The sequence below is a fragment of the Paroedura picta genome, chromosome 2 (genome assembly GCF_049243985.1).
Source record: "Paroedura picta isolate Pp20150507F chromosome 2, Ppicta_v3.0, whole genome shotgun sequence".
Taxonomy (NCBI): Eukaryota; Metazoa; Chordata; class Lepidosauria; order Squamata; family Gekkonidae; genus Paroedura; species Paroedura picta.
In genome coordinates, this window is record NC_135370.1 from 174,914,871 (window position 1) to 174,938,264 (window position 23,394).

At 49.8% G+C, this 23,394-nt stretch overlaps 1 protein-coding gene across 1 annotated transcript in view; it reads right to left on the minus strand.

Moving 5' to 3' along the window:
* Positions 1 to 303: 303 nt before the first annotated feature.
* The window catches only part of LOC143830829 (protein kinase C eta type), a 107,983-nt gene continuing 84,892 nt past the window's right edge, over positions 304 to 23,394 (minus strand). The window contains exons 11-14 of the mRNA XM_077323901.1: positions 8,650 to 8,788; positions 7,542 to 7,730; positions 2,331 to 2,474; positions 304 to 1,454 (exon numbers count right to left, since the gene is read on the minus strand). Of these exons, the coding sequence (XP_077180016.1) occupies positions 1,308 to 1,454; positions 2,331 to 2,474; positions 7,542 to 7,730; positions 8,650 to 8,788 (619 nt within the window). The 3' untranslated portion in view covers positions 304 to 1,307. The remainder of the gene's footprint in view (positions 1,455 to 2,330; positions 2,475 to 7,541; positions 7,731 to 8,649; positions 8,789 to 23,394) is intronic.

The following is a 23,394-nucleotide window of genomic DNA, read 5'->3' on the forward strand; positions in this document are numbered from 1 at the left end:
GGGGTAAACGGTGATGACTGGGGAAGGCACTGGCAAACCACCCCGTATTGAGTCTGCCAAGAAAACGCTGGAGGGCGTCACCCCAAGGGTCAGACATGACTCGGTGCTTGCACAGGGGATACCTTTACTTTTACCTTTTCAGCATAAGGCAGCTTCATGTTTTTCCACGGGCGTTTCCTGATTTCATGCACTGCAAATTTATCTGAAGTTCTCAGATCTCTCCGCCATTCTCCCCCACCCACCCCCAGACCCACACGCCAATGGCACCATTTTGAGTTTTGTTTATTTTTAAAACGAGCTCTCAAAGTTCACGATAAAACAACCGTTTTGGAAAAGCCATCCAAAACCAAGTCCAGTTGAGGTAAAAGGCAGAGGCGGGAGTAGGGGGAGGGGGAGGGGGAGGGGAGGTACACTTGCGGTTGGAAACAGGAATGCCAAGGAAGAAGCACCGAAGATGCAGGAGACATTCTCAGACAAGCAGGGCATCATCCTGGCCTGTTGCCGAAATTTCTCTCGTCCTGGGAAGACTAACACAGAGAGGTAGAAGGAGGCTTCACCGGGTCCCGGAAGACTGTCACCCCAATCCGTGAACCTGAGATTGATGCACACACCCTGAAGGGGATGCACGGTGCGGGGCTCGTTTGGTTCCCCTTTCACTTGCTGGATGCGTCTGGCACTGAAGGGGACGGTGCCGCTCAGCCCGGGAATTGTCGCCGCATGCAACTAGTCTGGTTCGGGGCGCTGAAGAAGACGAGTTTTTTAATTTTGATTCTTCCCCCTCCCATTTCTGTTCTGTTTGCGTAACGAAATAATCACAGAATCCCCAAGTGTTTGAAGAGTCCCGTGTGCCTTTATGGAAAGGGAGAATATATTAATTAAGCAAGGCAGAGGCTGTGGGTCACATTTCCCTGATCTAGGTCAACCTGGCCAGTGCGCATGGCTCCTTTCGCTGCCTTGCTCCCAAAAAGTACCGGCGCTGTCGAAAAAGTCTGCCGGGCTCAGAGTTTGCTTTCTGGTTTCCAGCGAGTTCTCGGACTGCGCTGCAAAATCCAGCTGCCCCGAAGCAACGAGCTCCAATGAATTCTTCATCCCGCATTCTCAGAAGGAGATTCGTTGTAAATATTTGATCTCTGCGCTTCACAAATTCCAACGCCCTCCGTTTCCGCATTAAATTAATTGTGCTCCTCTTGCTCTTGAGGCAAAAACCTCTGCCGGAGGGTCTAGCCCTGCAGATTTCCAGGCAGCACTAAATTGCAGTTCTTCCCCGCACAGACAGGGGCCAATAGGTACTGATCTCCCAGACACGGCTACGGCTGCAGCTCTGGGTCCGTATAAGAAAAGTTTCTAAATTCTTCTTGGTTGATCATTGAAAGCATTCCTTCCTCGATTGGGGTCAGGGCAGGTTCCTCCTTTAAAAATTCCGGGTCAAAATTGCTGACGTCTTCTTTTGATTTCTGCCAGACACAAAGAGAAAACACATGTTAGGCATCTCCAGGGCTTGATTTGTTTCCCAGCTGTTCATTGGCTAAAAAAACGGCAGTGCTAGAATGTTTTTTTTTTAACAAGGGTTGCCACCTCCGGGTTGGGAAAAATTTGGAGATTTTGGGGATGGAGGAGGAGAAGGGCAGGGTTTGGGACATCATGCCATAGAGCTCAACTTCCAAAGTGGCCGTTTGCTCGAGGTGAACTGATCTCTGTGGCCTGGAGACCGGTTCTAACCCTAGGAGATTTGCAGCTACCACCTGGAGGGTGGCCAAACCATTTTAACAAAACACCTTCCCTCTTAGGGCAGCTTGGTGTAGAGTTTAAGAGTGGCGGCCTCTAATCTGGAGACCCAGTTTTGATTCCCTGCTCCTCCACAGGCAGCCAGCTGGGTGACCTTGGCCCAGTCACAGTTCTCTCAGAGCTCTCTCAGCCTCGCCTCACAGAGCATCTATTCTGGGGAGAGGAAGGGAAGGCGATTGTAAGCCGCTTGGAGACTCCTTCGGGTAGTGAAAAGCGGGTAGGATCATAGAATCACAGAGCGGGAAGAGATCTCCAGGGTCATCTAGCCCAGCTTTCTACACAATGCAGGAAACTCAGAACTGTTTGGGAATAAAAACCGACAAGTCTTTTTCTGAAGATCCACTGCAAACGTGAGTTCTGACTATGGGTCATTCAGTCTTTGGGGACTGGGCATCATCCAGGCAAATGTACACATTATTCTTCAAACACCCACATAAACACACACACACAAACTCCCAGATAAACAGGGAGCTGGAGGCAGCAAGTCCATCGCCGCCGCACACAGAGAGCAAAGGTCACCCTTGACAAAATTCCGATGGACTTACGATCCGAGGCCGGAAAGGGGGCTCGATCTGGCGCAGGTTCAACAGGTCCCAATCCAGTTCCTTAAAGTACGGGTGCAGCAGGATGGCTCTCTCCCCACCCAAGGCGCTGCTGCCCAGGCGCTTTTGGGGGTTCTTCGTCATAAACTAGAAAAGGAAAAAAAAGGAAAGAGTGTGGAAGAGAGTGACATGGGCTGTTCTCCAGATGGCATGCTCCTATCAGCCTTCTTCCAATACCTATGCACTGGCTTATCTATGCATGGGCCAAAATGACCCGGCATGGTGGAGTGGGTAAGAGCAGCAGCTTCTAATCTGTCGAACCATGTGCAGGAAACAGCTGGGAAGCATCGCTGTGGACACGCCCACCCAGGGCCCCTTCGCCCCCTCCCCTCCCCACCCCCCCCAGGCCCATCATTCACCATTTTGGGAGAGGAGGCAAGTGGACATGGTCATGTCACCCAATAAATGTTTAACACGTTTTTTAAATATTAAAAAAACATTAATTAACTCCCACCCCTTCGGGATAGCCTTCCAGGGCCGTCTTGAAACTCAAGGGTTTCAAGAAGCTCTGGTTGAGAAAGACCGTACAAGGGAGTCCACCCTTCTAAGTGAGAGCCAGCTTGGGGTAGTGGTTAGGAGCATGGACTTCTAATCTGGTGAGCTGGGTTTGATTCTGCACTCCCCCACATGCAGCCAGCTGGGTGACTTTGGGCTCAGCACGGCACTGATAAAACTGTTCTGACTGAGCTGTAATCTCAGGGCTCTCTCAGCCTCACCTACCTCACAGGGGAGAGGAAAGAGAAGGTGAATGGAAGCCGCTTTGAGCCTCCTTCAGGTAGAGAAAAGCAGTATATAATAACCAACTCTTCTTCTTTTTCTTCTTCTTCTTCTTGATTGGTATGAAAGAAAGCAGCCAGCTTAGAAGGAAGACTTAACTGCAATCATGTGGATATTCCCACATGGAGTTTTGTGTATTAGAGGGACTAAATCAATGTACAGCACTTCTAAAAAAAAATTCTAGAAGTTTTCTTCTTCTTCTTCTTCTTCTTCTTCTTCTTCTTCTTCTTCTTCTTCTTCTTCTTCTCCTTCTTCTTCTTCTTCTTCTTCATTTTTGATCTGTTGCAACCCCAAGAGATCCCTGCCAAGGGCTGGCCGATGCCTGAAGTTGGAGGACAGATTGTCCTGTTTCAGACTGCAGGGGAGGGGTCATTGCGTCCTCTCCATTAAGTGCGGAGAACTAGCACAGCACGCCACAAACTCAGCCAGTGTTCCCACAACGTCCCTCATTATCTCACCTCCCCCACTTTCTCTTGGGCTTCTACAGCGCTTGTTAGAACCTGGCCCGGTCTCTTTGCATGCTTTGAGCAAACCTGGCTCGGGTGAGGTATTTTGCAAGGCTTTTACCAAGGTAAAAAAAGGAGAAGGAGCAGACAAGTTTCCCTTCTGTGGTTGGTGCTGTGCAGAAAACCCTCCCTGAAACAATTCAGCGGGGTGATGAAGGAGACAAACAGAATCCAGCTGTCCTCGCAGCAAAAAGAGGGATGGAGAATCATAGAAACACAGAATCATAGAGTTGGAAGGGACCTCCTGGGTCATCTAGTCCAACCCTCTGCACTATGCAGGACACTCACCACCCTATTGCTCACCCACTGTCACCTGCCACCCCCTTGAATCTTCACAGAATCAGCCTCTCCGTCAGCCTCTGTTTAAAAATCTCCAAAGATGGGGAACCCACCACCTCCCGAGGAAGCCTGTTCCACTGAGGAACCACTCTAACTGTTTGGAACTTCTTCCGGATGTTTAGATGGAATTTCTTTTGTATTAATTTCATCCCATTGGATCTGGTCCAGCCCTCTGGGGCAAGAGAGAATAATTCTGCTCCATCCTCCATGTGACACCCTTAAATACTTGTAGGTGGTTATCAGATCCCTTCTCAGTTGTCTCCTCTCCAGGCTAAACAGACCAAGCTCCCCCAACCTTTCCTCCTACGTCTTGGTCTCCAAACCCCTCACCATCTTGGTTGCCCTCCTCTGGACATGCTCGTCTGCCCAGGAGGCTTCCTATCATGAGGGGCCTGAAAGGATGAGAGGGGGAATGAACCCTAAGAGGGAGAGGGGGAAAGGCTTCCGGATGCCGCAGTACAAGAAGGAGATGGACAAGTTGGAGGGTGTTCAGAAAAGGGTGCCTGGGATGGATGAGGGGTTGGAATCCAGGCCTTACAAGGAGAAGCTGAGAGTTGGGCATGTGCAGCTTGGAGAAGAGCAAGGCGAGGAGTGAGAGGAGATTTGTACTTAACTACATAAAAGGTAGAGTTGCTGACTGCAGCTCTAAAGACAGAGACTAGGAGCAACAGGTTCAAATTCCAGGAAAGGAAAGCATTTTCTGAAGGTGAGGGCTTTTTGTAGATCATAGAATCATAGAATCATAGAGTTGGAAGGGGCCATACAGGCCATAGAATCATAGAATCACAGAATCATAGAGTTGGAAGGGGAATCACAGAATCATAGAGTTGGAAGGGGCCATACAGGCCATAGAATCATAGAATCACAGAATCATAGAGTTGGAAGGGGCCATACAGGCCATAGAATCATAGAATCACAGAATCATAGAGTTGGAAGGGGCCACACAGGCCATAGAATAATAGAATCATAGAATTACAGAGTTGGAAGGGGCCATTCAGGCCATCTAGTCCAACCCCCTGCTCAACGCAGGATCGGCCCAGAGCATCCTAAAGCATCCAAGAAAAGTGTGCATCCAACCTTTGCTTGAAGACTGCCAGTGATGGGATATGTTGCCTTGGAGAGTGGTAGAGCTTCCTTTGCTGCAAGGTATAAGGAAGGGATTGGAGGAGCACCTGTCAGGAGGGTGTGATTTTAAAATCCCCATGAAAGTGAGGGGGGGCGAGGCTGGATTGGACGGCCCTTGGTGGTAGCTTCCAGCTCTGTGCCATTCTGATTCTTCCCCCCCCCAAGATCTGTCTAACAAAGGAGGCCGTAATGACTGAAACAGAGTAATTACTCTAATTGAGGCTTCCGTGAAAGAGCCCTCGAGCAGGAGGGGGTGTTACGTGCAGCAAGGCTTGCGCAAGGAGAGTGATCCGTGGTAATAAAACGGAGAGAGAGGGAAAGGACTCTCGGGCTCCTGTTATTTAGTTGTTTGTTTTACTCGTTTACTTCCTGCCTTGGATGCAGACTCCAATCGGCTGACGTCCTTGCTCCCCTCCTCTGCTTTGTCCTCACATCATCCTTGCGAGGTAGGCGAGGCTGAGACAGTGTGGCAGGGAGATGTGATTTATCCTGTTCACACTTACTTGTAGCATTGCTACGGGGTCCTGCAGTTCCAGGTGCCCTTGCTGTACGGTCAGGGGTTTTTCCCACTGTGATTCATACTTATGCAGCTCTGTTAGTAACATGCATGTGGACCACAAGCCATGTATCATTATTGTTGTGGTTGTTGAATTTATTGCCCACCGCTCCCTGGAGGCTTGTGGCAGGTCACAACCTCTGATAAAAACCCCTTAACAATTAAAACAGATTACTACAAAAAACATGAAACCATAAGACACGGCGGCAAACACGACCCCATACTAATAATATCCTAATCATTTAAGAATGGGCGGGGAGGAAGAGGGTGCAGATCGAATTCGCTACTGCTGCTTCTGTAGGAGGGGCCCCAATCTACCTGGCCGCCCAAGCCTCACCCATAGACCTGGCGGAAGAGTTCTGTCTTGCAGGCCCCAAGGAATGCAGGTTCCGCAGCTCCTCCGGGAGATCCTTCCACCAGGTCGGGGCCAGGACCGAAAAGGCCCTGGCTCTAGTCGAGTGTAAAGTGTAAAGGTCTCATCGGCCCCCCCAGAGCACAGTGAAAGCACAAAATTTCCGGGAGAATCCAAATGATGAAAGGCCACAGGGATGCAAAATGTGTTTGGCCGACACACTGTTTATAAAAACGGTGCTTTTTTTCCTGGCGGCAGCAGCGTAAATCCCCGGACTATTGTGTATCGCGGGGTGGTGTGCGTAGCTCAGACTGTAAATATTTGAGTCTTATCTCCAACGCCATGTCACCAGCAGGGCTTTGTGCAAGGCAGTTCCTGCCGGTCACCTGCCGGAGTCCAGGAGGGACTGTTACGCGGCCGGCTAGGCGATGGCGGTCACCGTGTCAAGGTGTTTCCCCCCTCTCCCTTCCGGGATGACTCAGAGGCCGGGGCCAGAAACCGGGATGCAGGTGGAGTTTACTTTGTGGTTTCAAATCCTTACAACAGGAAAAGATAAGGGCAGAGGTTGGCAGGCAGTGCCAAAACAGAGGCTGCGTGGGACTGCAAAAGGATGAAGGCCATGGATTTCGTGTACCGGCATGCTCTGGGACCCGGGGAGGCGGATGAAAGCCTGCAAAACTATTAAGAAGAAGAGCTGTTTTTTAACACTCTGCTTTTAACTGACTGAAGGTGTCTCAAAGCGGCTTCCAATCACCTTCCCTTCCTTCCCCTGGATCTGTCCTGGGGCCTGTTGTTCAACATATTTATAAATGATTTGGGTGAGGGATTAGAGGAGGTATTTATTAAATCTGCAGATGATACTAAACTGGGAGGGGTAGCAAACACAACAGAAGACAGAATCAGAATTCAGGATGATCTTGATAGGTTTGAGAAGTGGGCTAAACTGAATCAAATGAAGTTCAGTAGGGACAAATGTAAAGTTCTGCATTTAGGTAGGAAAAACCAAATACACGAATATAAGATGGGGGAGATTTGTCTTGGCAGTAGCATGTGCGAAAAGGATCTAGGAGTCTTAGTAGACCATACATTGAACACGAGTCAACAGTGTGAATCAGTGGCTAAAAGGGCAAATAGGATTTTGGCCTGTATCAATCTTAATCCTAATCCTAATCCCAATCCCAATCCCATTATTATTAATTATCAATTATCAATTGTCAATTATTAATTATTATATGATTCTATGATTCCCCACAACAGGCACCCTGTGAGGTAGGAGGGGCTGTGAGATTTCTGAGAGAACTGCTCTTCAGGAACAGCTCTAACAGTACTGTGACTAGCCCTAGGTCACCCAGCTGGCTGCATGTGGAGGAGAAGTGGGGAATCAAACCTGGCTGGTCGGATTAGAAGCTGCGGCTCTTAACCGCGACACCAACCTTTACCAACCCAGAGGAGAGGTTGTGCAGTCCAGATCTGCAAAGCCCCAAGGGGGCCTAACTTACTGCCTTCAGGATGGCCACAGCGTCTTCCTGGAGCCAAGACGGGTAATCGATTTCATCGTTGAGGATCGCTTCGAAGAGGTCGTCTTCGTTTTCGGCTTCAAAGGGGGCGTGGCCACAGAGCATCTCGTAGAGCAGCACCCCCATGGCCCACCAGTCGACATCGGGACCGTACAGCATCTCTTGCAAAATCTGCCAGAAGAGGAAGGGGTTGGAATGGAGTCTCTTGTCAGCTATTCCAGGCCCCTGTTTGTCCAGCACATGAGGACTGCAACACCTAGGGTTGCCAACTCTAGCTCTGGAGATTCCTGGAGATTTGGGGAAGATGCCCACAGAAGGACAGAGTTTGGAGAGAGGAAGTGTGCTAAACAGGGATGTTACATCAGTGTCCATCCTCCTAAGCTGGTATTTCCTCTGTAGAAAAACAAGGAACCTACTTAAGGCAATATTCTTGTCCTAACAATATATACAATTTTAATACAATTTTGTATATACATGAAGAATCAACCATAACTGTTATGGTTGATTCTTCATTTATATAAAGATTGTATTAAAATTGAATATTTGTTGTTGTTAGGTGCAAAGTCGTGTCCCACCCATCGCGACCCCCTGGACAATGATCTTCCAGGCCTTCCTGTCCTCTACCATTCCCCGGAGTCCATTTAAGCTCCCACCGACTGCTTCAGTGACTCCATCCAGCCACCTCATTCTCTGTCGTCCCCTTCTTCTTTTGCCCTCGATCGCTCCCAGCATTAGGCTCTTCTCCAGGGAGTCCTTCCTTCTCATGAGGTGGCCAAAGTATTTGAATTGAATATATATATATATATATATATTACAAGAATATTGCCTTGGATAGGTTCCTTGGTTTTCTGTTGGCATTCTATTTTGAAGCTTCCTTTTTTTGCGTGGTATTTCCTCTGTAGCCTTGAGATCAGTTGTAATTCCAGGAGATCTCCAACCCCCCTGCCCCGCCTACCACATTTTGTTGTATTCAAGGCGGCTGACGTGGAAAATGCAAACCTATTATGCACAGTTCTCATCTAATTTACACAGTGGTGCTGGAAAAGCCGCAGGTCATATGTCAGGGCCGCACTGGAACGGGCTCCCCTACCTCCGGGGCAATATAATCCGGCGTTCCACAGAACGTTGCCGTGGTGACTCCATCCCGGATACCTTCTTTGCACATCCCGAAGTCAGCAAGCTTGCAGTGGCCTTCGTGATCCAGCAACACGTTATCCAGCTTCAGGTCCCTGCGGTAATGATAAGAGCATGTCTTGGTTTGGGGGTGGAAAAACTAGAGCTGAAAGGCATGGAAGGTGAACAAATCCGGGACCATCGCATACAAACAGAGTACCTTCTAGGGTTGTCAGAAGGACTATTTTTTTTTAAGTCACATGGGCCGTGATGTCACTTCCGGGGAAAGCATGGAAGTGATATCACGTAGCTGTAGGAATCACCAGAAATTCTATGGTTTTACCATAGAGTTTGGGGGTGATTCCTAGAGAAACATGATGTCACGTCCAGGTTTTCCTGGAAGTGACATCACGGCATGTTCTGTTACATGCCCCTTCCCATGTCTCCATTCTCCAACCTCCTGTTGGTTGCTGCTATTTATGTTTTCATACTTTCGCAACTGATATTTATTTAAAATAGTCATAGGCTTGCTTTTTCCTGTATCTCAGGATCCCCCCAAGGCAGGTCGCCTGCTAAGAACATCTCCCGATCTGCAGCATGAATAATGTTAAACCAAGAAGGAGAAGGCAATTACTCCACTTCTTGCAAGAATGGCTGGAGTCAGTATGGAAAAGCATTCAGTTCCAATAAGAAAGCCCGCACTCATTGCAAAGGGAAATCTCCCGAATCCTATGCTTAAGAAGATAAGAACTGGGGTTGTTTATACCCTGCCTTTCACTGCCCAAAGGAGTCCAAAAGCAGCTTACAAACATCTTTCCCTTCCTCTCCCCACAACAGACACCCTGGGAGGGAGGTGGGCCTCAGAGAGCTCTAAGAGAACTGCTCTCCAAGATCAGCTCTGTGATTAGCACAAAGTCTCCCAGCTTTTTGCACAATAAGGAGGGGGGCTTTCCGCACCGGGATCTTTGTAGCAAATTGGTTGCTGAATGAAAAATCGCCATTTAAAATAGTGGAATTCGTCGTTATGCATACCTGCCTTTGTAGTGGAATCCAGTTGCGTTTTGTAACGTTTCCCACAGGCTTCCGGTCTCGGCAAAAATCGCTAGAAAGGAAGCGCTATTGCCAAGCTCGTCCCGCCCCTGGCCGTCAAGCAGCCAATGGGCAGCCGTTAGCATGCTCCCAAACAGCCCCTTTCCCTTTAAGAAAGTTAAAAAAAAAAAAAACACCCATTGCAACAAATCTGTGTTGATTCGTTGCAACGGAGAGACCCATCCAGCTGCCTGGTGTGTTTGAGCTGTCGTTTCATCGTTGCCACGCTCCCTCCGAGTGAAAAAAAAAAATCCCCCCCCCCCTCACGGGCCCGATTTTCGGCCGAAAACAGTGTAAAAAATAAAGGGAAAATACATCAGCAAACGGGCTTTTCTGTTGTTTGTGCTTAGTGACTCTGGGGAGGGACTGAAGCCGGGGAAGCCTCTAAACAGAAAGAGGCTCGCTGGTGCGTTTATCCCCGCTCGCTCGGAGAAAAAAAAATGGCGATCGCTTCGCCGGAAGATCAGAGGAGAGAGCCAGGGGGAGGGACTTTGTAGAAACCGCAACCATGTTAACGCACAGGTCTTTTTCGCTAGTGTTGCAGATTGGTTGCAGGAGTGTATCGCTTTCCGGAGGGTGAATCCACTTTTGGGGATTTCCCTGAAAGCACTACAACGAAGCGCTTTTTGCGGATCAGTTTCAGGCGTGTGGCAGATTGTCAATGACGTTGTGCATAACGGCAAATCAATAGCGTTTTCAATTGGCAACCATTGTGCGATTTTGAAGGCGTGCGAAAAGCCCCTCAGTTCCGACAACCAAAAAATTTACGGAAACACCAACCATCAGAACGGCGGAACTGACACACACTTTTGAGGCTCCCGCCAAGACACGTAATTGGCCCTTAACAGAGGCCCGTGACTGGTCCATAAGCCTGTCATGTGATTGCCTAGGGGGCTCGGGATCCTCGGCCCTTGAGTCCAAGGCCCTTGAAAGGTCCCTTGAAAACCACCCGCACAACAGTCACCAGGTCACCTTGCAGCCCTTATGATTGCCGCCCAAATGCTCCTCCGAAGCTGAAGCACCCCCGAGGAGGACAGTGGAGTTCTGCAGATAGTTCCAGGTGTTTATGTTTGGGGTGGGGGGGGGGAGAAGGGAATCTCTCCTCTCCTTCCTCTGGAATTCCAGGGAAAAGTAACCACCCAGCCACTCCCGTGATGGAGCTCGTGGGCAAAGCAGCTGCACTTGAAAGAAGCAGAGTCAGCCCCCGGTGGAAGGTGAATCACCCCTGCCCTCTTCCATGGGGAAACCACCAGGCAGCTGTTCCCGACTGGGGCCGCCAAGGGCAGAGCTGTGTCCTTGAGCGGAGGGAAACACGGTGGGAACGGAATCTCCCCTGGACAGTTTCCACGGAAATTCTCCTGCTATGGAACCCGGTGAGGGTAGGAGGGATGGCCCTGGAGCGTGTGGAGCTGGGTTGCCAACCTCCTGGCGGTGGCTGGAAATCTCCTGCTCTTACAACTGATCGGCAGGTGACAGGGATCAGTTTGTGCGCATAAAAGGGCTGCTTGGGAGGGTGAGTTCGGTGGCCTTGTGACACTGGGAAGTCCGTCATCTTCCCAAACGCTGCCCTTCTCACGCCACGTCCCCAAATCTTCAAGGATTTCCCCACCTGGAGCTGGCAACCCCACTCTCACTGTTTTTCCCAATCAGTGTGATCTGCAAGCGGTTATCAGGAAGCAGACTCCCAGGGCCATTTCGCACGGAGATCTTTGTTGCAAATTGTTTGCGGAATGAAAAATCCCCATTTAAAATAGTGGAATTCGTCGTTTTGCACACCTGGCTTTGTAGTGGAATCAGTTGCGTTTTTTAGCGTTTCCCACAGGCTTCCGGTCTCGGCAGAAATCGCTAGAAAGGAAGTGCTATTGCCAAGCTCGTCCCGCCCCTGGCCGTCAAGCAGCCAATGGGCAGCCGTTAGCATGCTCCCAAACAGCCGCTTTCCCTTTAAGAAAGGTTTTTTAAAAAAAAAACAGACCCATAGCAACGAATCTGTGTAGATTCGTTGCTACGGAGAGACCCATCCAGCTGCCTAATGTGAGCTGTCATTTGATTGTATGATCGTTTGCACGCTGCCTCGAGTGATAAAAAAAAATTCCCCCCCCCCTTCTCACGGGCTCGATTTTCGGCTGAATTTATGTGTAAAAAATAAAGGGACTTTATTTCAGCAAACGGGCTTTTAAGTGGTTTGTGCTTAGTGACTAAAGGTGAAGGACTGAAGCCAGGGAAGCCTCTAAACAGAAAGAGGCTCGCCGGTGCGTTTATCCCCGCTCGCTCCGAGAAAAAAAAATGGCGATCGCTCCGCCGGAAGCTCAGAGAAGAGAGCCAGGGGGAGGGACTTTGAAGAACCAGCAACAATGGTAACGCACAGGTCTTTAGCGCTAGTGTTGCAGATTGGTTGCAGGAGTGTATCGCTATCCGGAGGGTGAATCCACTTTTCTGGATTCCCCTGAAAGCGCTTTTGGCGGGTCGGTTTCAGGATTGTTGCAGATTGTCTACGACGTCGTGGGTTATGGCAAATTAGTAGCGTTTCCAATTAGCAACCATTGTGCTATTTTGAAGCCGTGCGAAATGGCCCCCAGTCTAGAGAAGCAGTTCTCAACCTGGGGGTCGGGACCCCTTTGGGGGTCGAATGACCCTTTCATGGGGGTCGCAGCAGGGCAAGCTGCTTGGCCGGAGGGGGGGGTGCCATCCACACAACAGCCTTGCAGGGTAGATTGGGATAGAGCGTTCGTCTGTCTGGAGCAGTGGAAAAGAGCGAGATCGGCATGGTGGGACAAGAGGCAGAACGGAACTGAGAAACACCAGGAAGAAAAACAATTTATATACAGCCAGTTTGGTGTAGTGGCTAGGAGTGCGGACTTCTAATCTGGGTGACCAGCTGGGTGACCTTGGGCTCACCACGGTGCTGATAAAACTGTTCTGACCAAGCAGTAATCTCAGGGCTCTCTCAGCTTCACCCACCCCACAGGGTGTCTGTTGTGGGGAGAGGAAAGGGAAGGCAACTGTAAGCCTCCTTCAGGTAGGGAAAAGCGGCATATAAGAACCAACTCTTCTTATTCTTCTACATTTATGAACAATGGATCTTCATGCAATTGGACAGTTTTTTTAATTTCTGGGAAAGAACAGTTTTATGGTTGGGGGTCACCACAATGTGAGGAACTGTATTAAAGGGTCGAGGCAGTAGGAAGGTTGAGAACCACTGGTCTAAAGTCCCCCGGGATGGAGCAATGTCTCTTCTGGGGTCGCTGATCAGGGACATCCTAGAGCTGCCTTTCTCAACTTTTTAATCTGAGCCCTAGTCTTTGGGTCAGCTGTTGAGGTGCTACGGAACGTTTGTGAACATTCCAACTGCGCAGAGGTTTTGGTATTTTTAAGATGTCCTCAAACTACACTGATGGGGCTGTTCATGAGAAGGCGTAGTGAGAAGGAAGATGGACCTATTATGGGTAGTCCTGAGATGCAGGGACCATTGTGTTCGTGGATGTGTGTGTGTGTGAGAGAGAAAGAGAGAGAGAGAATCTAGGTTGAACGGGTGTGAGAGAAAATAGAGCAACAGACACAAAGAAGTTACTGTAAAAAAATTTTTTTTTTAAAGATCTGCACACTTTGTAGGTTTCCACCAGCTAAAACAAACAAGGAACATGCCAGGACATGGAAACTTCGACACCGTGCATCAAAGAGAGAGTTATGTTTGAGAATTACAGCTTTTGTGGCCGGTGAATACAACGCAGCCACACCAGAAACCGTCTCCAAGCCGGAAGGCAGGGCCTGGCTTCCAGAAATTTGCAATGCTGTGGGTTCAGATTATTCCTGGCTCGCACTGCGACCTGGTTGAGCAAAAGCTTGTTTCTTGCCCAGACAGTCGTGGCTAATGAAGAAGAAAATGATACCTTAGACTAATGTTTCCATTGGCACAGGTCATGACAAGCCGGTAACTAGCTCCAGTGGTTTTGAAACCTGATCAGGCACCCGTATGGTTGACAGGTCTATCAGTTGGGTGCAGTGTTTAAGAGAAGTGGCTTCTATTCTGGGGAGCCGCGTTCGATTCCCCACTCCTCCTCCACATGGGTGACCTTGGGCCAGTCACAGTTCTCTCAGAGCTCTCTCAGCCTCACCTACCTCGAAGGGGAGGCGATAAGCCGTTTTGAGACCCCTTCTGGTAGAGAAAGGTGGCATATAAGAACCAACTCTTCTTTCTACAAACCTCAGGGTTTCAAAATCCCAAACGATCATAGGAGCACCTGTAGATTTCAGAAGCAGATGCCCTCAGTGGCCGTTGCTAGGCAACCAAAACAGTATTGCCAAGTTTTGAGCCTTGGATTCTGTCAGTAGAAAGCAAGGCCATTTCCAGGTCTGCTTGGGAATATAGGGGTGGACTGATGAGGACCAAGACTGGCAGCAAACATGAGACAACTCACTACTGTGCAACCTGCAAGCTTGGGCTGAGCCAACAGTCAAAATTCGTACGGTGTCAGGCTGGGACAGCCAGAGTCCTCCAGCAGAGAAGAAAACACATTATTTGGATAGGCAGCTCAGTCAGTAAAGGGGGAAAGAAACAGAGGGAAAATCTTGCCTCTGGGGGAGGGAAGTGGATGGGACAGTCATGGTTGCCATGAGTCGGAAGCGACTTGATGTTATTGAGGCTGATCCTGAACTGAGCAGGGGGTGGGACTGGATGGCCTGGATGGCCCCTTCCCACTCTAGGATTCTAGGAGTCTAGTTCAGCAGTGGAAGGGGTTGCCTAAGGAGGTGGGGAGCTCCCCCTCACTGGCCGTCTTCAAGCGGCGGCTGGACAGATCCTTCTCCTGGATGCTTGAGGCTGATCCTGCACTGAGCAGGGGGTGGGACTAGATGGCCTGCATGGCCCCTTCCCACTCTAGGATTCAAGGAGTCTAGTTCAGCAGTGGGAGGGGCTGCCTAAGGAGGTGGGGAGCTCCCCCTCACTGGCCATCTTCAAGCAGCGGCTGGACAGATCCTTCTCCTGGATGCTTGAGGCTGATCCTGCATTGAGCAGGGGGTGGACTAGATGGCTGGATGGCCCCTTCCCACTCTAGGATTCTAGGAGTCTAGTTCAGCAGTGGGAGGGGCTGCCTAAGGAGGTGGGGAGCTCCCCCTCACTGGCCGTCTTCAAGCAGCGGCTGGACAGATCCTTCTCCTGGATGCTGGAGGCTGATCCTGCCTTGAGCAGGGGCTGGGACTAGATGGCCTTCATGGCCCCTTCCCACTCTAGGATTCTGGGAGTCTAGTTCAGCAGTGGAAGGGGTTGCCTAAGGAGGTGGGGAGCTCCCCCTCACTGGCCATCTTCAAGCAGCGGCTGGACAGATCCTTCTCCTGGATGCTGGAGGCTGATCCTGCCTTGAGCAGGGGCTGGGACTAGATGGCCTTCATGGCCCCTTCCCACTCTAGGATTCTGGGAGTCTAGTTCAGCAGTGGGAGGGGCTGCCTAAGGAGGTGGGGAGCCCCCCTCACTGGCCGTCTTCAAGCAGCAGCTGGACAGATCCTTCTCCTGGATGCTTGAGGCTGATCCTGCATTGAGCAAGGGGTGGGACTAGATGGCCTGGATGGCCCCTTCCCACTCTAGGATTCTGTGAGTCTAGTTCAGCAGTGGGAGGGGCTGCCTAAGGAGGTGGGGAGCTCCCCCTCACTGGCCATCTTCAAGCAGCGGCTGGACAGATCCTTCTCCTGGATGCTTGAGGCTGATCCTGCATTGAGCAGGGGGTGGGACTAGATGGCCCATTCCCACTCTAGGATTCTAGGAGTCTAGTTCAGCAGTGGGAGGGGCTGCCTAAGGAGGTGGGGAGCTCCCCCTCACTGGCCATCTTCAAGCAGCGGCTGGACAGATCCTTCTCCTGGATGCTTGAGGCTGATCCTGCATTGAGCAGGGGGTGGGACTAGATGGCCCCTTCCCACTCTAGGATTCTAGGAGTCTAGTTCAGCAGTGGAAGGGGCTGCCTAAGGAGGTGGGGAGCTCCCCCTCACTGGCGTTCTTCAAGCAGCGGCTGGACAGATCCTTCTCCTGGATGCTTCAGGCTTATCCTGCACTGAGCAGGGGGTGGGACTAGATGGCCTGGATGGCCCCTTCCCACTCTAGGATTCTAGGAGTCTAGTTCAGCAGTGGAAGGGGCTGCCTAAGGAGGTGGGGAGCTCCCCCTCACTGGCCGTCTTCAAGCAGCGGATGGACAGATCCTTAACCTGGATGCTTGAGGCTGATCCTGCACTGAGCAGGGGGTGGGACTGGATGGCCTGTGTGGCCCTTCCCACTCTAGGATTCTAGGAGTCTAGTTCAGCAGTGGAAGGGGCTGCCTAAGGAGGTGGGGAGTCTGCCACTCTTAACCACTACACCACACTGGATCTCCCCACAACGGGCATTCTGTGAGGCAGGTGGGGCCAAGAGAGTTCTGAGAGAACTGGGGATGACCAGAGGCCAGCCAACTGGCTGCAGGTGAAGGAGTGGGGATTCAAACCTGGATATCCAAATTAGAGTCAGCCACACTTAACCATAAACACTACACTGGCTCACTGACTATACAAAGAGTGGAAAAGGAACTTTTCAGAGCTTCCGTGTCCTATTTTGTGAAAGAAAACACGCCCTTTGCAAAATCCAGCATTTTCCAGATTTGATGCTGCAGCATCATAAGTAATAGGAGTTTAAATTGTGGCTTCAGTTATTTGGAGGAGAGAACAGGAGAATCCCTGCAATATTCCTTTTTCAAGTCCAGGCAATGGAAGGGGGAGAGATTTGGAGCATAACTTGCCAAGTCCTGGGAGGACAATCAACAAAAGTTCCTTTATTTCCTTCCCTCCCCTTTCCTTCCTTCAACGCGTGTCGCTTCTTGCCTCCTGCGGAATCCAACTATTTCTCCATGATGTGGAAACAAAGTTAATAAAGGAAGCCTTGCAAGACGCCTCCCTCCGCCCTTCGGGAGGTGTGGGGAAAGTGACTCATCAAAAATGCCAGCTGAGGGATTCTCTCTCTGAAGGGAGAACCACACAAGTGGAGTGCAGCAGAAGGCCGAATCCCACAAGGAGACGATTTCCCCTCTCTGCAGTCCTCCTCCAGCTTTTTGTGGTTCTGCTTCAACTGAAAACACACCCAATTTTTGCTGCAGAAGACTGGCGAGAGCCCGAGAATCTTAGAATCTTAGAATCATAGAATCTTAGAATCATAGAATCTTAGAATCATAGAATCATAGAATCTTAGAATAATAGAATCTTAGAATCTTAGAATCATAGAATCATAGAATCTTAGAATCTTAGAATCATAGAATCTTAGAATAATAGAATCTTAGAATCATAGAATCTTAGAATAATAGAATCATAGAATCTTAGAATCTTAGAATCATAGAATCTTAGAATCTTAGAATCTTAGAATCATAGAATCTTAGAATCTTAGAATCTTAGAATAGTAGAATCACAGAATCTTAGAATCTTAGAATCTTAGAATCTTAGAATCATAGAATCTTAGAATCATAGAATCTTAGAATAATAGAATCACAGAATCTTAGAATCACAGAATCACATAATCATAGAGTTGGAAGGGGCCAAACAGGCCATCTAGTCCAACCCCCTGCTCAACGCAGGATCAGCCCAAAGCATCCAAGAAAAGTGTGGATCCAACCTTTGCTTGAAGACTGCCAGCTCTGCTCTTGGGTGCTCTTCTGAGCCTTCTCGGAATGTCTCAGTCCCATCACTCTGGTATCTCAGATAGTGGTGGATCCCGACCAGAGGAACCCGGCATTTCTGAATGCTGACCCTAGGAAGACCAATAGGCTTCCCACAAAGAAGAGGACAAAGTCCAGGTTCCTGTTTTGGGTAGGGACCTCAATCCACAACTCAGAGCTTCTCGTTCTCCTATAGATTCGAGTCCAGTAGCTCTGTAGAGACCTAGGACCTCTTGGTGGTTTCTCAGATCCTACTGGACGTGAATCTAACTGCTCTACTGCAGATCCCTCTGAAACAATCGTTCTCCAATACGCTCCCAGTTGGTGGTGGGAAGGGCCGTCGAGCCACAGCCAATTTATGGCAAATCCATAGGGTTTCCAAGTTGAGGGACCAACTGGGGATGGTTGTCGTTGCCTCCCTCTTTGTAGCAATCCAAGACTCTCTTGGTGGTCCCTCATTCCAGGATTCACCAGGAGTGAGGCTGCTTAGCTTCTGAGATCTGATAAAATCAGGCTAGCCTGGCCTAGCCAGGTCAGAGTATCTCCCTGCTCATTATTATTAATTAATATTGCTGCAATTTGACCACATCATGGACCCTACAGGACAGAGAATTCCTAGGAGAGATCGCATCCAGGTACTGATTGAGCCACAACTGGCTGAGCTTTGCTAAGGTTTTCACTTTGTGCACCTCCAAGCCCTACCTGAGACCCTATGCGGCCGGAGAATGTATCTGGGATGTCAACAGATTCCGTGTTCTGCCCTTATAAGTTATTTCCCACTCTGGCTTGGGGAAAGGAGCTTGGGGCTTCTTATGGAATAGGCTGCCTAAGGAGGTGGTGAGCTCCCCTTCACTGGCAGTCTTCAAGCAAAGGTTGGATACACACTTTTCTTGGATGCTTTAGGATGCTTTGGGCTGATCCTGCGTTGAGCAGGGGGTTGGACTAGATGGCCTGTATGGCCCCTTCCAACTCTATGATTCTATGATTCTATGATTCTATGGGGCACATGGGCTGGGAGCTTGGTACCTGCCCTGTGAAACAATTGACCATGAGCAAACACAACCATAGCCAGCATGGCCCAATAGAGAAAATCACATGCACATAAGAAGATCATAGAGGCCATGTTGGATAAGGTCAATGGCCCATCCAGCCCAATACTCTGTGTCACATGATGGCCAAAACCCAGAGGCCATCAGGAGGTCCACCAGCAGGGCCAGAACTCCAGAAGCCCTCCCATTCTTGCCTCCAACAGCGCCAATAAGACAGAGCATCCCTGCCCCAGACATAAGACCATGAGAGAAGCCATGTTGGTTAAGACTAATAGCCCATCCAGCCCAACACTCTTACGTCAAAGAGTGGCCAAAATCCAGGTACCATCAGGAAGTCCACCTGTGGTCACTTCTAGGTTACCTCAACAGGCCAATGAGTTGATTCCCCCTTCCTGGGAGCATTCTGAGTCGTAAAAAGACACAGAATAGAAGATTGTGCCCCCTGATCTGTGTATGCCAATCACAATCCGAATCAGGCCCCATGAATGGGGGAATGGAGGAGAACCCACAACCAGACACAGGGTAGAGATTCTGGCTCCAACCTCTGTAGCCTGTAATGTGTACTGTGAAGTCTCTGGACACTCAGCAGGCCTCCATTGCTGTAAAACAAAGGTCAAACAACACATAATGTTTAACGCATCAGGTCTAGGCTCCCTGGTCTCAGATGCTTTCACCATCACGCAATAACTATGGAGACAGACATTTTCAAAGTCCACAGGACCCCAATATGGCTTGGGAGGCTGGTAAGGGGAGAGCAGGGGATCCCAGCTGCTCCTCCCTCCCTGTGGTTTTCCAAGTTGAAATGGCTGAGCAAGGGAGTAATCTGCCCACCTTTGAAGCTACGTGCACTGTGGACAAGCAGTTCCCAGGATGGTCAAATCACGCCCTCCCGGACATTTCAGTTCAGAAAAACATCTGGGTGGGGGAGACAGGGTCTTCTCCTCCCCCATCGCTCTCATCCTGAGCCAAATTGGGTTTCCGTGGATTTTTAGAATGCAACTGCTGCATGTAATGTGCAGTTTAGCCCTCAGAGCTCTGACCACTGAAAATTGCATGGGAGGCTAACGTGGCCGGATGGCCTTTTCTTTTTCTCACGCAAAGGAGAATCCGCCTAGCTCAGGAAGGTTTACTGGGAGCTCTCCCAGGTCCTGCAGAACCTGGTTGTGTGCTTCTATGGCAGGGGTAGTCAAACTGCGGCCCTCCAGATGTCTATGGACTGCAATTCCCAGGAGCCCCTGCCAGCATTCGCTGGCAGGGTCTCCTGGGAATTGTAGTCCATGGACATCTGGAGGGCCGCAGTTTGACTACCCCTGTTCTATGGAGTATCCGTCACTGGGTGAATCCAGATTCAAACCAGCACAAGCCCCAGGCCTGGTCAGAACAAAGCAGTCATGGGAATAACCCGTGTTTTTAAGTGTTCCTCAACCAGCCGGGCAAGCGGAAGCAGCGCTAAAGTGGGTCGGATTATTCATCGTTTCCATGGTCGGAAGGGTTCTTTCCTTCCAGGCATTCAAATTCTTTGTTTCCCCTGGAATAAATCACATCAGCCATGAGAAACAGAGGAATCACCCGGAAGAACTGCGGGAAGAATTGCCACCATATGTCGAGAATCCCCTTTGGAAAATTAGTTGGAAAATGATTTCTGTTCAAAGGGAGACAAGCTGTGGGTGATCACATGCCTCATTCGTTCCAGGTTTCCAAACGGAATAACCATCTCGGCAGGTTTTTCCGCTCAGCGCCCTCCCCGCCCGTTTCGCTGTTTCTGACGAAGGGAGCTTGCACACGAGAGCTTATACCTTGAATTAAACTTGGTTGCTCTTCAAGGTGCCCCAGACTCCTTGTTCAGGGGCATCACATCAAAATCACAAGATGTCATAGTCCCATTGTATACGGCACTGGTCAGACCACACCTGGAGTACTGTGTGCAGTTCTGGAGGCCTCACTTCAAGAAGGACGTAGATAAAATTGAAAGGGTACAGAGGAGAGCGACGAAGATGATCTGGGGCCAACGGACCAAGCCCTATGAAGATAGGTTGAGGGACTTGGGAATGTTCAGCCTGGAGAAAAGGAGGTTGAGAGGGGACATGATAGCCCTCTTTAAGTATTTGAAAGGGTGTCATTTGGAGGAGGTCAGGATGCTGTTTCTGTTGGCTGCAGAGGAGAGGACACGCAGTAATGGGTTTAAACTACAAGTACAATGATATAGGCTAGATATCAGGAAAAAGATTTTCACAGTCAGAGTAGTTCAGCAGTGGAATAGGCTGCCTAAGGAGGTGGTGAGCTCCCCCTCACTGGCAGACTTCAAGCAAAGGTTGGATACACACCTTTCTTGGATGCTTCAGGATGCTTAGGGCTGATCCTGCGTTGAGCAGGGGGTTGGACCAGATGGCCTGTATGGCCCCTTCCAACTCTGTGATTCTATGATTCTGCTGCTTCCGACCGATGCTGTGACCCACCTGAACCAGCCTTCCGGAAATACGTTTTCACCCACATGTGACTTACTTGATCATTTTTACAGTAAGTGTGGCACATGAATCAATCACAAAGTCCCCGAGAAATCTTTCCGTTTGTGACTCACGAACATGCGGTACTTAGAAGGTCAGGGGATGCTCCAACGACCCTCTCTGCTTCTCTGATTTCTTCCCTTCCAGTCATACCTTCCAGGGCATTTCTCAGCTCAGAGCAAAGCAGGGATGTGTTTGTGAACACGCCCACCCGGGGCGCTTCTCCTTCCCACCCCCTCCAGGCCCATCATTGGCCACTTCGGGGGGGGGGAGGGGAGAGATCAACATGACCGGATATGGTCCTATCACCCAATAAGTGTATAACAAATTTTAAAAATATTTTTTTTAATTACTTAACTGCCACCCATTTTTGAAGCCCTTCCGTGGCTGTCAAGAAACTCTACAAAACCCAGGTTGAGAAAGTCTAGCGTGCAGCTTGATAAAATTGTTTGGCAGAAACTAGCACCAAATTCCCCCCCCCCAAAAAAAACTTAACGCCCCCAAAATGGTGGCCATATAAGATCGCTTGGTGTAGTGGTTAGGAGTGTGGAATTCTAATCTGGCAAGCCAGGTTTGATTCCTCGCTCCCCCACATGCAGCCAGCTGGGTGACCTTGGGCTCGCCACGGCCCTGATAAAGCTGTTCAAGCAGGAATCTCAGGGCTCTCTCAGCCTCTCCCACCTCTCAGGGTGTCTGTTGTGGGGAGAAGAAAGGGAAGGCGACTGTAAGCCGCTTTGAGGCTCCTTTGAGTAGAGAAAAGCGGCATATAAGAACCACCTCTTCCTCTTTATTCCAGTTTGGTGCTTGCACCTGTTCAAACACCTTTACTACACTTTTAGGTTCCTTGTCAATGCGCCTGAGGGAAGTTCCCCCTCCAGTGAGGTCCTTGTGAGGTCCTCCTCCTCCTCCTCCTCCTCCTCCTCCTCCTCCTCCTCCTCCTCCTCCTCCTCCTTCTTCTTCTTCTTCTTCTTCTTCTTCTTCTTCTTCTTCTTCTTCTTCTTCTTCTTCAGTAATCTCAGGGCTCTCTCAGCCTCCCCTCCCTCACAGGGTGTCTGTTGTGGGGAGAGGAAAGGAAAGGCGACTGCAAGCCACTTTGAGCCTCCTTCAGGTAGAGAAAGGCGGCATCTAAGAACCAACTCTTCCTCTTTATTCCAGCTTGGTGCTTGCACCTGTTCAAACACCTTTACTACACTTTTAGGTCCCTTGTCAATGCGCCTGAGGGAAGTTCCCCCTCCAGTGAGGTCCTTCTTCTTCTTCTTCTTCTTCTTCTTCTTCTTCTTCTTCTTCTTCTTCTTCTTCTTCTTCTTCTTCTTCTTCTTCTTCTTCTTCTTCTTCTTCTTCTTCTTCTTCTTCTTCTTCTTCTTCTTCTTCTTCTTCTTCTTCTTCTTCTTCTTCTTCTTCTTCTTCTTCTTCAGTAATCTCAGGGCTCTCTCAGCCTCCCCTCCCTCACAGGGTGTCTGTTGTGGGGAGAGGAAAGGAAAGGCGACTGCAAGCCGCTTTGAGCCTCCTTCGGGTAGAGAAAGGCGGCATCTAAGAACCACCTCTTCCTCTTTATTCCAGTTCGGTGCTTGCACCTGTTCAAACACCTTTACTACACTTTTAGGTCCCTTGTCAATGCGCCTGAGGGTAGTTCCCCCTCCAGCGAGGTCCTTGTGAGGCTCTCGTGATCTAGCAGATATTCCGCACCGGGCAGCTTTATCAAAATGCTCGTACGTTGCCAGCCGCGTCCAAGCTGGGTATGCCGAGCCAGCGCTGTTATGAAAGAGAACCTGCCAAATGAGGGCAGGTGAGAGATATTAGCTACAAGAATCAACAGAGCCATTCGAAGCTCTGGTTGAAGCAAAGTTTCAAAGCCATCTTGTCCAGACCGATGAATGGGTTGCATCAGAATGACAGGAGATAATCAGAGTGACGTTAACTTTTCTGGAGGAGAGAAGAGTCACTCTGCAAGTTACGTGGAGTGCCCAGTGGGTTGCTTCATCTTGATTCCCAAATGATCCCTCGACCTTCCTCCTCCTCGACGGCTCAAAGCAGGGCGTTCTGTGGCCTCTTTCAGCTCAGCCCTTGGCTGAGACGTGCTCAGACCTGTGGCCGACAGGATTTGGGAACAGGCGCTGCCTTCTGCTTTCCTGCTGTGCTGCAAGTGAGGTTTGCATGTTTTTCAGGATCTGCTACAGAACGGAAGGTGATTTTGTGATCTGAAACTTCATTTTGAGGTTGCTCCAGATGATATTTTGGCAGGCACGGAGGCAAGGTTCAAAACCGCTTGGTGGAAACGGAGGAGATCCCCCTTACCTGGGGGATCTGCAACAGCCCCCCCTCCCCAAAGACCATCTGTCACTCCAGAAATCCAGGCCCCACCTGGAGATTGCGGTTGATTTCTGATTTCAGATGTCACGCCGTTGTGTACACACAGACCCGG